Source organism: Dermacentor silvarum, chromosome 3 (genome assembly GCF_013339745.2).
Source record: "Dermacentor silvarum isolate Dsil-2018 chromosome 3, BIME_Dsil_1.4, whole genome shotgun sequence".
Lineage (NCBI taxonomy): Eukaryota > Metazoa > Arthropoda > Arachnida > Ixodida > Ixodidae > Dermacentor > Dermacentor silvarum.
The window spans coordinates 100,510,510-100,526,775 of NC_051156.1; the positions used below are offsets into that span (position 1 = coordinate 100,510,510).

General features: G+C 46.1%; 1 protein-coding gene across 4 annotated transcripts in view; it reads left to right on the plus strand.

Annotated features, from left to right (window-relative positions):
- The window catches only part of LOC119445620 (ribosome maturation protein SBDS), a 68,561-nt gene extending 52,720 nt beyond the window's left edge, over positions 1-15,841 (plus strand). The window contains exons 1-5 of one of the 4 annotated variants that reach the window (XM_037709881.2): positions 252-553; positions 4,164-4,293; positions 7,321-7,521; positions 12,476-12,643; positions 15,309-15,841. In XM_037709881.2, the coding sequence (XP_037565809.1) occupies positions 441-553; positions 4,164-4,293; positions 7,321-7,521; positions 12,476-12,643; positions 15,309-15,437 (741 nt within the window). In that variant the 5' untranslated portion in view covers positions 252-440 and the 3' untranslated portion in view covers positions 15,438-15,841. Of the gene's footprint in view, positions 1-251; positions 554-4,163; positions 4,294-7,320; positions 7,522-12,475; positions 12,644-15,308 lie in introns of those variants that run through there. The other 3 variants (XM_049663461.1, XM_049663460.1, XM_037709880.2) reach the window with 3 other exon arrangements.
- Positions 15,842-16,266: the final 425 nt, after the last annotated feature.

The following is a 16,266-nucleotide window of genomic DNA, read 5'->3' on the forward strand; positions in this document are numbered from 1 at the left end:
TACTCAAGGAGTGATAAGACTAGGGCGCGATCTTGTACGCGTTCCAAAATGGAACGGAGGCGGTCCGTTCCATCGAGCCGCACACGATTGGTCAATTTGAACCGTGACGATCAAATTGACCAATCGTGTGCGGCTCGATGGAACGGACCGCCTCCGTTCCATTTTGGAACGCGTACAAGATCGCGCCAATCGCGCCCTAGACTCAAGTGATACCAACGCCTCCTATAAAAAGCGAGTCTCGAAAGTCCAATCGACATTGTAGTCACCGTTTCTCGTCTGCGTCGTATTTGCTGTCTGCATTACGGCAAGGAGGAGTGCAGAGTTTTGGCACATTTGCGAGCAAGTTTTTGAGTAACAGCTCTTAGTCATATACTCTCGCTGTGCACGGTGGCGCGATAACATTCCATTTAAAGCGCTCGTTTATTAGTTAACGTTCCAAAATGTCGACATTTACGCCCACTAGCCATGTTGCCATAGTGCGCATGAAGAAATGTGGCAAGCGCTTCGAGATCGCCTGCTACCAGAACAAGGTTGAGGCTTGGAGGAACAACGTGTAAGTTTGGTTTATCCTCTTTTGCCTGTAAGCGACGGCCGCCATGATCATTTACTGCGCAGAAAGTAGGCACTGTACAGAAAGTGCGCAGGTACGGTCGACATTTTGCGGACGCCCATACGAACGCGGGTCAGTTACGTTCAGTGACGCAGTTCGGGCACGGAATACGTGTACGTTTGGAACGCGGGACAGTCACGTTCAGTGACGCAGTTCGGGCACGGAATACGTGTACGTTGTCCATAGGTGGTGTTCGCATAGGCCGCCGTTTGTTTGCGTGAAATGAAGCAGCATTAGCGAGCTGTTATCATAAAGCGTCATATGTCGAGATGGGCTGTTGTTTCTTTCTTTTTTTTTTTTTTTTTTTTTTTGTTGCCGCTGTCAGCTGCATGAGACGGGTGGAGGTGTCACGTTGTGACGCCTGCATGAGGTTCAAGCCTCGTCAGCAGGCTTTGGCTGTACAGTTTATAGAAATAAAAGGTCGAAAAAAAAAAAATGTCGCAGTTTCACCCGAAAGGCGAATCATCAATTGCGATAGCAAATTTACTAGTAGAGAGCTATACGGAGTAAGGATAGTATTTTCATCAGCTGTATAAACTTGGACATGCAGCAGCACCAGCAACGCGCAGAACTGTTGACGACGCCGTCGGCGTTTTGCCCGCGTTCGCTCCGAACGCGCGCGGCGTTGGTGACTGTTGCCGGTGCCTCTGGGGGCGGCTCGGAGCTTTTCGACGAGATCAGAACGGGACACTCGTCGAGCAGCTCTATATATATGGTGATTGTAAAGGAGGAAAGAGACGCTTAAATTTGCAGCCCTTCAGGGAGCACGGCGCAGAACGCGCGTTTGCTTTCCGCCGTGCGCTTGCTCCCCGTGAAAGCGCGCGTCCCTTCACCCGCACATACAGCATACGGCGCGCGGGCACGATTTCATCGCCGTTGGACATCATACGGAACCTCACGGCGACGCCGATGGCAGAAATCCGCTTTGAGTGTCCATATAATTGATATCGCAATAAAATATCCTTGGGTACACTATACAGTGCTCCTAATGATAGCGATAAGTCTGTACACACGAGCAACTGCGTTTTTAACGAATACGTGCGTTTGTGAAACATGTAAAAACTGTAGCTAGCTCAATTTTCAAGTGGTATGTGCCCAATTTGAAGTAAATTTACTTAATAAGACAGTTATGTAAGTGCTTGTGGCTGTACAATTGCTTTTGCAAGTGATTATGCAAGTCCATGGGCAGCTGTTAATAATTTAGCTTAGCTCCATTATTGATTTTAAATAAAGTGTTCATCTCTCTCTCGTTCATGGTAAAAGGTACATGAACAGCACACACTTCTTACTCTGAAAACACACATGCAACTTCACAGAGGACAGGTGAATTAATGGCTGCCTTATGTGCAGTTTAGTCTTGTGCTAAACATGTATTTTGTGCAACAGAAAAAGGCATCCATATTTAAGAGCTTGCATTGAGACTGTATTTTTCGGAAGTCAAATTCAGGATAACGAACGCTGAAGTCCTTCATATTATGCACTCCATTAGCTGTGCATTGCAGTATGCAATAAAATGATAGTTGGATCATTAAACAGTGCTAACCTGTAGGGCCGAAGCTTCAAGGATAACAGAGGCTTGAGAGGAATCTAAGGACTGCTCAATGAGTAATGATAATGGTAGATGGAATGTTAATGGACTGGAACAACAGGGGTGTGTGGATTAGAGAGCAAACTGACATTCTGGTTGAGATTACTAGGAAGAAGTGAAGTTTTGGCAGGTCATATGATGTGAAGAAGTTATTTCAACAGTCAAGAATGGCAGGTTTCAGTGGCTGGTATCAGCATGCAGTTTCAGTTTCAGTGATGCTAGTGCTCTCAAGACAGAAGCACGTCACCACAGCTCTCAAAGAGCGCATTGCACGAGAAGGAGAAACCAGAGAAGCATGTGGAGCAAAGAAAAAATGACATGCCACATATTCAACCTAGTGCTGCTCACGGCAGCCGCTGACCCACCAGAAGTGTTGCTTAGGGGCCATTTGGCACCCGCTCACTTTGTCTGAAATTTTTCAGCCAACTACACAAGATATTTGTAGAGCAAATACTAGCTTAACTCGGGTCTAACATACTTGGGTACAAGGTAGGGAAAACAAGGGAACAAAGAAGTTTCTTTTTCTTTTAATACGTCTCAAGCAAAGCTTTTAAAGACAAAACACAAGTTTTGTGATTAGCTGTGAACATTCATGAGCAGGATTGTGCATGTTTACTCAGTGCTACTGATATGCTAACAAAGCTTGTGTTTTGGTGATGATAAATTAAAATGTGTTATGTGATCAGTTGGGTAAGCAGTCAGACTTGCACGGATGCTCGCACCGCTGTCAACTGATTTAGTTCCTTCACAATAAAGTTAGCCTATATGAGAAGTGCATAATTGATCTTATGATGAAAAATACTTGCAGTACACACATAAAAGAAATTCTATAAATTTTATTGTACAATTGTTATTTGAAACATTGTAGCCAAATTAAAAAACAACTAGTGAAGTTGCTTTTATGATGTTACCTGATTTTACCTGACTAAGAAGGTATCGTTTGAATTGTGACAAAATAGTGAAATTACTGCATGCATGCTCTTCTGGACTGAAGCCGCTGTCGTGTGTATTTTCAAAGAATAAGACCTACACACTGGCTCAAAGGAGCGACTGGCCTCCAGCATAGACCAGACAGCCATGTCAGCAACTTTGTTCCAAACACGGGAAAGTGACCACTGCTTATATGTAAAATAGTGTGTATAGACTATTGTATAGAGAAATAAAAAAATAACTGTTTGTTATTGTTGCAGCGTGGTATTACATTGCAGTTCGTTCTCACGCTGCAGGCTTAGTCCAGATTGAGTTCACAGTATTACCTGCTTTTGTGGGCGAAGCATGTGCATGGGACTGGTATGAACCCCTTCATGAAATAATACCGGTGTCACATTTACACTTCTGATCATGATCGGGGCTGATCCAGATCAGGTTTCTTGATTGCAATCAACAATGGTCGCTGCTACATGGTCCCATGATTCGAATAGAGTTATTATCGTATGCTGGTCATCGGCTACTCTCAGGACTGCATAATGCCTTGGCTACAAATTCAGATTTGCAAAATATGGTTAAATTTGGACAATTTTTCAATTTTACAGCTTACTTTTGCTAATGAAGAGTTCTTAAACGTTTTTTGTTGAGCTGACTTCACTATTTGTTTTTAGCGTTTTCAGAATACTGCGCTAGGGTGCGCAGACGTCAGCCTGCGATCACACTCGAGGAGCCCCTGATCGCGATTCTTCGATCGCCCCGATCCGGATCCTGAAAGATTGCGATCGCAAATGACCGTGTAGCAACACCCAATCCGGATCAACGGGATCCATATCGGCCCCAAGCACTGATCAGAAGTGTACGTGTGACACTGGTATAAGCTATAGACTGGCGTTGTCAACTGATTAGAACTCTGGTGTTTGCTTCACGTGTTATCCATCTACAAAGTACCACTTCCTTACTTTCTTTTCCGTTCGTTTAGGTTATGTGGAACATCTTGCATAGTATCTGCTTCGTTTTTGTTTTTGTTTCTTTGCACAGGGAGAAGGACATTGATGAAGTTCTTCAGATGCACACAGTGTACACAAATGTCGCTAAGGGCCAGGCTGCCAAGACGGAGGACCTGGTGAATTGTTTTGGTTCAGAAGACCAGACCGAGATCTGTAAAGAGGTAATGGAGCTTGTTGTCACTGCAAATGCTGTCACTGGCCAGTGAAATGTATGGAGTAGCTGGGTAATGTTCTGTCTTCTGTGTAACATTACTGTTTCATAAACAAAAACAACTCTTGTGATGGGAAAATCAGGTTCCCTCTATCAGGCTTTGGAAAAAAGGAGAAAATAGAAAGGTGCCATGCTTGACTAGCTTGTAAATAGAGAGTTTTAGTATTGCGGAAAATGTTAGCGTTAGCGTGTTACGCTAAAGCTTTGGGGAACGCTGTTCGATAGGGGTTTAGTATAGCGTAAGACAACGATGCGCCACTAAGCGCAAAACTTCGCCGCGCCATCTAGCTGCGAGTAGTCAAAGCAGCAAACTGAACAGCTCGACAACCAAACTAGCTGTGTGGATCCACGCCAAGCCTTGAAAAGAGCCTGCATGGTCAAGCGCTCAAGCCGAGGGTGCCGCCATGTTTACAACGCTAAAAACTTTGTGAGCGTTTAGCTTCTCCTCTATATTCGAAAAATAGCGGACGCACGCTACGCACAAAACTGAAATAGCGTTCTGAGCATGCGCAGTCTGACCCCGCTATTTTTTTGCGTTTAGCGTGGTGCCGTTTCCGCAATACTAAAACTGTCTAATGTCAAAATCCAAATAGTTAGCTAATATCCAAACGCTGCCTCTATTGCTCGCTGGAAATGACCATAATCTAGAACGTAACGAGTGTGGCATCTGGGCATGACCTCTGGGATTAAGCTGCACCCGTGGTGCTACGAAAATCTAGGTGGCCATGTTCTAGAATCTGTCATAATCCATGAACTACCAGGCACCAACGTTGTCTGCTTAGCTGCTATTTAAGGGCTGTTGCGAAAGCCGAAGGTCCGAGCAGCCCACGAAGGTTCCATGGGTGGTGTCGTGCCAGGTGCCGAGAGAAGGAGATATCCAGGGAGATCAGAAAACTGTTTTATATACACTGTACATGTTGGTATGTCACAAGGGCTCCATGATATTGGAGCTGTCTACATGCTAGCATCTTTGCATGTTCTAGCGTTGATCTCCGAGCCTCTACATGGTCGAGCATCCTCATCAGTCCCGCGTTTTATCCCTTTCGTTTCCCTCTTTCACTCGACGAGGAAATGCCCTTTAGTTCCTCTTAGCCAATCACCATCTTCGACCAGGTTGCCATATCCCGCACATGATGTGCCATCGTTTCCCACCGGGCTCCGCTCCAATCTTGCCTGGTCGCCCCCGAACACAGGCAGCGGTTGACACCTTGGGAACCAAACGTTGATGTGGCTCCCACGGGAATGCTAGACGCTGGCCCTTTGCAAGAGTCGCCTCTCCGTAGTGGTCAGTTCGCGGAAGCCACCATTTCCAGGGAGGGCGGTGGCTGTTGTCTCGAAAGGGGGGCTCCAGGTTGGCGCATCCCAGTCGGCGCCGGGCCTCGTCGTAGTTCGGGCAGCGCTGGTAATTCACGGAAACGCACCAAAGGGCGATGTTGCCGTTTAGCGACGCATGAGGCCGATGACTCATTGCAGCCTGGAGACTAATTGCTCATCCATCAGTCCCAGGTGACACTCCCCGGCCGCGAGGACCGACAAGCGTGAAGAGCACTTGATAGCTTCCCGTCTGTTGATGAGGCCTCCTTTGTCCCGAAGGACCGCCAGACACAACAGGTCCAACTTCAACGAAATTTTGGACCACGTAAAAATGCCTAGTTTCAGAGAGTCTAGATCTCAAGTAGCTTCCACGCAATATTTTACACATGAAGTACGAGTGAATGTGTTATGGAAAGCTTGTAAAAGTACTATATGTTTTCAATACCTAAACTGAAAAAAAAAAATGCTGCCATTACTGCTTTCCAGAAGCGGTGCACAACCCATAGCAACTGACTGCTTGGTGGCATGATCTACGACATTGGGTGCTGCCCACGCCACACTGAGAACTCTCGGAGATGATGTGCTTTTGTTTACATCCTGTACGCTAATCACAACGTGGAAGTGTCTTCTGCTTCATCATCAGCCTATATTTATGTCCATTGCAGGACGAAGGCCTCTCCCTGTGATCTCCAATTACCCCTGTCTTGCGCTAGCTGATTCCAACTTGCGCCTGTAAATTTATTAACTTCATCACTCCACCTAGTTTTCTGCCATTCTCGACTGCGCTTCCCTTCTCTTGGTATCCATTCTGTAACCCTAATGGTCCACCGGTTATCCATCCTACGCATTACATGGCCTGCCCAGCTTCATTTTTTCCGCTTAATGTCAACTAGAATATCGGCTATCCCCGTTTGCCTTCTGGATCCACACCGCTCTCTTCCTGTCTCTTAACATTAGGCCTAACATTTTTCGTTGCATCGCTCTTTGTGCGGTCCTAACTTGTTCTCGAGCTTCTTTGTTAACCTCCAAGTTTCTGCCCCATATGTTAGCACCGGTAGGATGCAATGATTGTACACTTTTCTTTTCAACGACAGTGGTAAGCTCCCAGTCAGGATTTGTAAATGCCTGCCATATGCACTCCAACCCAATTTTATTCTTCTGTAAATTTCTTTCTCGTGCCTTCTGCTTATGTGCTGTTTAAAGGCCGTTTTTAAGACGATTAGACAATTACCAGTCCTGCAGCTTTGCCAAGGTTGCTTGGATAGTGTGTACTGCTTATTTGATAGGTGTAGCATTCAGAGACACGAAGACAGTGGTGTGAATTAGAGAACGAATGGGGGTAGCCGATATTCTAATTTACATTGAGATCAAAAATAGAGTTCGGTAGGGCAGGTCTATTAGAGTTGCAGAATGGGTGCCAAGAGAAGGGAAGCACAGTCTGGGACGGCAAAGAACTAGGCGGTGTGCTGAAATTAGATTTGCAAGCATAAGATGATGTCAGCTGGCTGACATCATGTAGCTGAGTAGTTGGCTATCACTTCGAGAGGCGTTCTTCCTTCAGTGGGCATAAAAGATGATGGCTTCCCATTTAAAACCAGTTTAGCCGAAGTGAGATTTTGTCACAATTGGCCCCATTGACCCCCGCTGATCAATCCCCGTCCAGATCCTGGCCAAGGGCGAGCTGCAGGTGTCCGAGAAGGAGCGACACTGCCAGCTGGAGTCGAACTACCGGGACATTGCCACCATGGTGGCCAACATGTGCGTCAACCTGGAGACCAAGAGGCCCTACCCCGTCGCCATTATCGAGAAGTCCATGAAGGAGGTGCACTTCTCGGTGCGACCCAACAAGAGCACTAAGCAGCAGGTGGGTGGCGCTTCCTAGCTGGGAATGTACATCGGGTGTAAAAGAGAACACACAGGCACGTGGCCTGTCCTCTGCGGCAGCTGCTTCGAGCACCAGCAAATGGCAGCAGGAGCAGGCATGTCCACTTGTGGCGTCAGCTACTGGTGGCCAGAATAACCAGGCATGGCCAATCATAGAGTTTCTCACTATATTACCTAGAGGGCAAACTGGCTCTGCTGCACTGTGGTATCCATGGGAATGCCGGTATATTGTGACTTCGGATTGGCATCATTCTTGGAGAGCCAGAACGCCTTGGAAGATGTGCCTGGCTAGCACCGTTCCGTCTGTTACAATGATTCATTTCCTGCTAAAACAGCTCGTAAAAAACTGCTTTAGCTTTATTATTACACAAAAACATGTTTTGTTTAATTATGAGCACTTATATTGGATGCACAATTATATGTAACATAAAAAGCATCAGCTGGCCGCTAAAGTTGGAGGGCAGACGACAAGGTTATCGCTCGCTTTGGAACAACTTGTCGTCTGTTCTTGCTTTTCTTCGCTTGATTCTGCATTGTAGGTGAGTAAACATTATTGAGAGATGTAATATAGGTGAATGAAAGCCTTTTATGTAGATTTTACTTTAAGAACGCATTATTTGTGTAGCCATATCCACGTTTTAGACGAAGCCTTGTTCAACACCAGCCAACACAAGCCTCGCAGACACATATCCTGTCATTCCCATGAGGGCACGGCTCCCTTTAGGAAACTCGCATAGACGGTGGCGCCAGTTTACCCTCTAGGTGTTATAGTGAGAAACTCTTTGTGGTCGATGATACAGTGCATGCTAGACCCCGCCCTCGCTCCCCTAGACACTTGAGCAAACGTGGGGCTTGCAGTGCAGCATCTGCTGCTAGCAAAGCCCGCCTTTCGCTCAACCATCTTGGCAAGCGGAGGCGGACTCTAGCCCTAAAGTTGCCAAAACTTTTCGTAAACTTCGTGCTTCTATTGTTGTTTTTTTTTACCTTGCCAATTTTGGGCAATTTGGGTAAAACGATTAAGGGCCTAAATCAAAATTTTGCCTCGTACAGTCACTAGAATTTAATTTTCTCTCTTAATTGCAACAAATTTCATTCAGATCGGTTCAGAGATTGCCTCATAAAAGCATTTATGCATTTTTCATGTATTTGAATAGGCGGCATCAGATTTGGCCATGAGCTAAAGCTTCCTCTTAATAATTAAGCACTCAACGCTTAACAAAAAGTATATTAATGCGATATCGTTAAAGGATCCAGTGTTGCATAAAACCCGGCGTCGGTGGCGGCGTAAGCATCGGCGTCTGGCGGAAATAATCATGCCGAACCACCCCGACCGGGCGGCCCGGGCCCTTCGCGTGACGCAAGGCGTTAGTGAACAAAAATTGAATTTCTCAAAGTGAAATCCATCAGAAAAATCGTAAAGTATGACTTAACCACAACCGGCAGACGTGATAGCATCGGATTGTAATTTGAATACAGTATAGACCACTTATAACGTAACCGCTTATAGTGCAGGACCGGATATAGTGCGATCTTTTCAGACTCCCGTTAATTTTCCCATAGCACTCCATGTATACACGTATCGCTTATAGTGCAGTTGCGGGAAATGAAATGCCGGTTACAGTGCGGCTGCCTGGGAGTACGGAAGTCAGCGGAGACGGCGAACGCTCGCCTCAAACGGGCGCCCCAAGGAGTGCTCGAGGAAGAAACAGAGACGAAGTGGAGGAGAAGGGCACGTGGCACGAATGAACAGCCAGTGAGGCTAAAACCAGAATCTTGAGTGTGAGTCGTGAAATATCACGGCGCGCATAGCGAGCAAGGGCCACGAAACTGCCAACGCCGGCCAACGCTCACTTCATGATAACGGCAGTAAACGAAACTTCAGGGAGCGGGCGGCACCGGCACAGCACGGCAAAGGGCGCACGCGGAGACCGTGGAATGTGAGGGAGGAGGACGGCAGGGAAGTGGATTTCCCTTGGCAACTCCGCCGCTTTGGTGGCTCCCCTCGACCTCCCTCATAGCTCCCTCACTTTCGACTGTCACCGTGCGCGCCCGCCGCCGTGCAGGCGCTGCCAGCTCCAGCCAGCCCGGCGCCAGCTCCCCGAAGTTTCGTTTTCTGCCGTTATCGGGAAGCGGGCGTTTGCCGGCGTGGGCAGTTTCGTTGGCTGGCCTGGTACAGCGCCGCTGCTTCCCTCTGCGCCGTAGCCACAGCGTGCAAGGTCAACACATGACTAGAAAGTAGAGGAAGCATAAAGGAGAAAGAAGGGTTCACTGCCACTTTCTACACGTGGCTACGGTAGCGTGGCTGAGACGTCGGCACGTACACGCATGTTCCGACGCAGCGCAGAATCGGCTACCTTGCCATTTGAGAGAGGGTGAAATTTCCACCGTGTTTTTTTTTTTTTTTTCGCGCACTACATTGAGGGGTTTCTCCTAAGCTTTTACTCTATGGCGGTGCCGGAGCAATGCCGGTCGGAGGCGCCGCCATGTGATTTGGTTCGAATTAGCGAGATTCGACTGTACATTGAATGCAAACGTTCTAGCCACATTCCTCGACTGTCGCATACGCGTGGCGGCTCGGTGCACATGTTTTGCATATGTGCAGGCCTTGAAAATTGTTGCTTTGGTTATAGTGCGGTACCGCTTATAGTGCAGATATTCGCGACTCCGGCGACTTACGTTATAAGCGGTCTACATTGTATACGAGAATGAAGGCTGATATGCAGCCAGGGATCTTTGAATGCTATCGCATTCCACTCTTAAAGCCGAAACTTAAGCGTCCTCCAATTCTGATCGTGTTTCACTGCACTTTTGTTTGAGGCAACATTGAGGGGTATGTTGAAAACCGTGCCTTTCTAATGGCATCTTCGGCTGGTCATGTTAGAGCGCTCTGGTAGCGCTACAAAGGTCGTGTAAAACGGTTACTAAGCGTTACCGTTTGCAGAAACGGGTCCCTCTGATGATAACGAAGCAGGATCATCACTTCCACACCCAGTTATATTCGTAATACAGCTTTAAAGTCGTTTTTCACCACTTTTGTAGCACGGCCAGAGCACTCTGAAACGACCACTCGAAGATGCCATTAAATTTTGATCAGGCCCCATGTCGCAGAAAATACGGTGTCAGTGTCGGCGTAAACGGCCTCCAATTGTGTTCTACTCTTAAAGGTGAAGCTTAAACGTACTCCAAGTTTTGTAGCGTTTCCGATACGCTGGAGAGAGTTTTTAGTTGTAATGTAGTTCAGCCAACCAGTTATTAGTTAACTACAATTGTAATTATTATGACTAATTTATCATTTTTTTTGCACATGTACTTACCATATTCTTACAAAAAATATTCCATTGCAATAATTCTGTATGATTTCCGTATAGTTATTACGAATCTACCTGGATTCCATATATATTTTGTGTAATTTCTGTAAGAAACTATCGAAAACAAATGAATTATTGCAGTGCATGCGGAACGTTTTAGTAGGGATAGCCAGAAATAGACGTGAACAAGTTTTGATTTTATGTGAAATGGTGTGTGGCCTTTCTGGGGTTAATTCAGCAGAACCAGCTTGACTTTTCTAGTATACTTCAGCTAGCATGCAGTGTGTTTTGTTTGCCTGCAGATAAGCAGCAACATAGCAGTGCGCCAGAAGCACGGCCTTCAAGATTATGGTGCTACACATTGTTACAACAGCGGAAAGTCGTAAATCTTGGAGGCTATGAAAAACTTCATGATGCACATGCTAAACTTTCTTTCAGTCCTGTGACATTGAACAGTATTCATTAGTATTTATTAATGAAAGTATAATGCCTGCATATCGCTTCCAAACCTAACTGCCTGAGCAATTGACAAGCTGTGGCACCAATGTGGTCGTTTCCACATTTATTTTTATCGCCTTTCATTGATAAGTCTTGTTACTTTTTTAGTACTTTAAGTAAACCGTAGCATGGAGGTTGTATGCTTATTACTTGTAAACTTGAACACTCTCCGCATGTTCAAGTTTTAAAGTATTCAATTTCTTTTATCGGGTAGCCCAGAGAGCTTATATTGCTGACGTTTGTTTGGGTGAGGGAGAGATTATGTATAAAAATGATGCTAGAGTGTTTCTCATTTGCACAGTAAATTATTGCTTTCATAATTCAAGTTTTTCAGTTGTTCTGGCCACTGGAATATTGTTGATACAAGTATGGAACAAACTTCAATAATGCTAATATGGAGAGCACCTATCAGTGTCGAAAAGAAAGAAAAATAATAAAGTAGCAAGAGTGCTCAATTGTTGTGATCGCGGTGAGTGCGTACAAGCATGATTAGGCACTTCAAAGATGTTGTACCTGCCGTGGTGGCATTAGCATTGCGCTGCTAAACCCAAGTGTGGGAGCGAATCCCAACCATCGCAGCCACATTTCGACGAGCGAATAGCAAGAACATCCATGTACCACGAATTTCACATTAAACAACCGTTCCTAAGTGGTCAAAATTAATCTGGTCAAATTAATTCGTGCCACACCCACTACAGTGTGGCACGAAATCATATTGTAGTTTTGGCACATCAACACCCCAGAACTTAATTTTTATTTTTTCAAGGACGTTGCGATGAAAGAAAGCTTTGGCAAAAGCCTCCCAATGAGCAGGAGCACTGTACTGTTTGGAAACGCACAGGGGCCACCTTTACTGGTCCATTTTTCTCTAACCTTTTCAGGAATATCACTTTCACAACATTTCCAATGTTGGCCCAAGTTAAAGTCAGCCACGTGCATGTTTTTCATTATGTCAGGGACATAATGAAAAAGAGCGTGTGTATCGTGCTTTATTAAGCTTAGTACATTCAGGAACATCAGGCGGTCGAAATCAGTCTGCACACTTATGTGTCTCTCATAGTGCCTTGGTTTTGGAAATTCAACTGCGTTATTGAATTGAATGTTGTATTTTAATGTCCACTGCTGCAGGCCCTGGAGGCAATCCATCAGCTGAAAGACATCATGCCCCTGCAGTGGACACAGATGAAGCTGCGCGTTGTGCTGCCCCAGGGCAAGGCCATTCGGTCACGGCTAGAGGCGCTCGCGTCCTCCGTAGAGATGGCCACCATTCAGGGTGACACGGGCACCCTCGAGATGGTCAGTGCACTAGTGACCTTTATTGTCACGTTTAGCATGCGCGGTTCTTCAAGGTTAATGTCGAAGCATGCTTTTTGCATGCCTGCAAGTCTTTCACTCCTGCTGACAGATGACTGCAGCATGCAAGACCAACAGTGTGATCAAAAGATTCACACTGAATATTAAAAACCAGTCAAAAGACGAAGGACAGAGAAGAGACGTGGCACACACGACGACTGGACTAACAACTGTGCTTTATTGAAAAACCCCGTCTCTCAGGAAAACCCGGCGAGCATGCGCAGCTCAAAAGCCGACACCCACACACAAACAAAGGTGATTGCAAAACGCCACGTAGCTAACGCCAGTGCGTTACCGTACGCGTCTGTTACCGTACGCGTCCGCACACTCAAAAGTCGTTAAGAGAGGGATTGCTATGTATTGTTTTCGAAATGCCTTGAAAAAGAGTTGCCACCACAGCATAAAATCAAGTTTTGACAACCAGTTCGATCGTTTGGTGGCCGCTGGTTTCCCAAAAGCGCTTTTGAAGGCAGTGGCAGAAACTTTGCTGCAAAAGATTAAGAGGCGAGAGCAAAAAAGGGCTGACCCAACGGCGGCTGAATGGAATAAACTTGAAGTGATGCCCTATGTTCATAGGGTCTCCCACAACGTCAAGAAAGTTGCTGCGAGGCAGGGCGTTAACGTTGTTTTTTCTGCTCCCTGCAAACTTTCAGGCCTTTGCTCACGTGTGGCGCGCGGCAGGAATAGACCCCCCGCGTGTCATGACAACGGTTACATTCCTTGTGCTACATGTGTGGTGTATGAGCTTCCGCTGATTTGTGAAAAAGTTTACATCGGTCAAACAGGCCGGTGTATTAATGAGAGGCTGCGAGAACACTACAATTCTTGGAATACCTCTGATGGAGCAAATCTGCCTTGCCATTGTCGGGAATGCGGCTGCGTCCCGCTTTTTTCCAATGTTAAAATCCTTGGTAGGGGCAAGGGCAAGACGGAGCGTGAAATTCTCGAAGCTTACCATATCAATTTGCAAGGGGATAATTGCATCAGTTCTACCTCTCTCTCACTGATGCAGAAGGAACTTAGTTTCCTATCGCACTGGCGTTAGCTACGTGGCGTTTTGCAATCACCTTTGTTTGTGTGTGGGTGTCGGCTTTTGAGCTGCGCATGCTCGCCGGGTTTTCCTGAGAGACGGGGTTTTTCAATAAAGCACAGTTGTTAGTCCAGTCGTCGTGTGTGCCACGTCTCTTCTCTGTCCTTCGTCTTTTGACTGGTTTTTAATATTCAGTATGTACCAACTGACCCAGACTGCTACTCTACTGAAAAGATTCACCTATTCTCTCTCTTTGCTGTCTATGGCTTCCACGTAAATTGCCACGTCGGCCCCAAAATATACATTGACCTGGACTGCTCGGAGGCTACTCAGGCCACCAGAAGAAAGGGAACGGAAACACACAAACATCTAAAACATAAGTCCTGGAAAATTTATTTGCCCTGTCAAAGTTGCAGCCCTTGTCACTACTTGCTGTAGAATACTGGGCGTGTTCTGGCGTTGGTAGAGCAAAGGTGTTAATGTGAAGCATTCTACTACTAGTCAAGCCAGTATTCGTAGTGGTAATCTCGCGGTGTATCTTGGTGTTCTTGTAAGTCAACGAGCAGACAACCACCACCATTTGCAGTCAGGGATGGGAAGTAGCTGAGGCTTTGGTTAGTGACTGTGAAGTGGTATGACAGCAGAGAACCAGCCAAGCACGTTGAGTGTGAACTCGTCGCGCACTTGCGACGCGGTCTGCGAGTGCCTCCTCTTACGTCCATTTGTCCACTATCGTATTAGTTGGAGCAAGAGACGCACGAACGAGCTTCCCTAGCCAAGGCTCGGCTCGTGTTCACAGTTGTCATCACCTGCACTGCGACCGTGCGCTGTGTGCGTTTATAAGGCGCTCAGTGTAACGTCATTTCTGTCGCCAAATAATGTAGAGTCACATCTGACATTTTATTGTTGTCGAGAGGTGGCTGCAGTGTGCTGCGATTGTAGTCTCAAGCGAGCACGATTTAATGGCACGGACCCTCCACTCCTTCCTATGCCTCCCTCTAGCGAGGTCTGTCTCGGGATGTGAATTTGCAGTAGCCACACTTCTGAACACTCGTGTCACCTGTTCCCCCAACAGATGCGATCCCCTTTGAGACTTGGAAGGCACGCTGCCTCACAAATGATGTTAGTCAGCAAGTAACAACGCACGTGTGCATGCGCGTTCAGCAACGATTCATGCGTGTCTCGCCGGGAAGATCAATGCGGACCATTCTCTACAAAACAAAAATGCTTCACATTACCTAGATGTCAACTACAGTTCAGCCTGCCACTAATTTTTTTAATGCAGATTAGCATTATTTGGCAGTAGATATAAAAAGTGATAGTAAAGTAATGCTGAACCTATGCAGCAGTTTCATTTGCAAATGGAAAGGGGCATGTTGACTACGATGTGAACTGTGTGGCAGCACCTCACTTTTTTTTTTTTTTTTGCATTCTGATTTGTGCAAAGCAAATTGCCATGCATACAAAGGGACACTGTTTACAATAAACACCTTTTAAAATAAAACAATGCAAATAAAACAGGCCAAGAACAAGTTCTTCTCAAGCATGTGACTTCTGGCACCCATGCCGGTCGCACAGGTGTTCCTGACGGACCCAGGCAACTTCCAGCAGGTGGATGAGCTCGTGAGCAAGGAGAGCCGAGGTTGCGGTCAGGTGGAGGTCATCAGCATCAAGGAGATTCGGGAAGATGATGAGCTACTCGAGTGATCGCCTCACCACCTCGTCGGCCGCAGCCTTTTGGTTGTATGTCCACCAAGGATGTGCCCACTATATACCCTTCTGTATTTGTAACCACATCTGCTGTGTTCAAAGACTGACACCTGGTGTTGCTGCTGAGCTGCTGAAGTGGAAGGTACATATAATGATGAGATGTATAAACTGAAGGATGTCGCGTGTTCATTATATCTGATTTTGTTTTTGGGTACTTATACCCGTAAAAGGACTTGATCGAGAGTGGGTTGTTTGCCTCATTATAGCTGTCGTGATGGGACGAGCCAACAATGGGCATGAATCTACTGTAAAGATGGTCACGGTGAAGTACGGAGATGCTGCTTGAATCGTGTTTTGTCATCCTGCACTGTAGAGGAAAATAATAAACTTCGTACAGGTCAGTGGCGTCTCTGCCTGTCTCCGTGTCGCGGGTATTTGCACGTATGCGTGCTCAACTTGCATCAGACTTGAAAAGCATAAGGCACTGTTTTGTTACACTTAATTCTCAAGTGACAAAGCGGTACGGGCGACCTTCATTGTAACGAAGTCACAATTCATGCGAAACTACCTTTGTTATACAGTTAAACCTTGATACATAACGAAATCAGTAAAATCGGCAATTTGCATCATTGTATAAATTTCGTTAGATTGAAATTTCACCCTTAATGCAAATAAGTACAGTTGCCAATTGGTTTTATTTACACAGAAGGCGTCGCAAAATTTTCTGAATTATCGGGCAGTTGGAAAAAGCAAATTTGATTGAGAAAAATATTCATGTTGAATTTTAGAGTCGGCAACGACAGATACGGTTTCGTGTTGTGTCGAC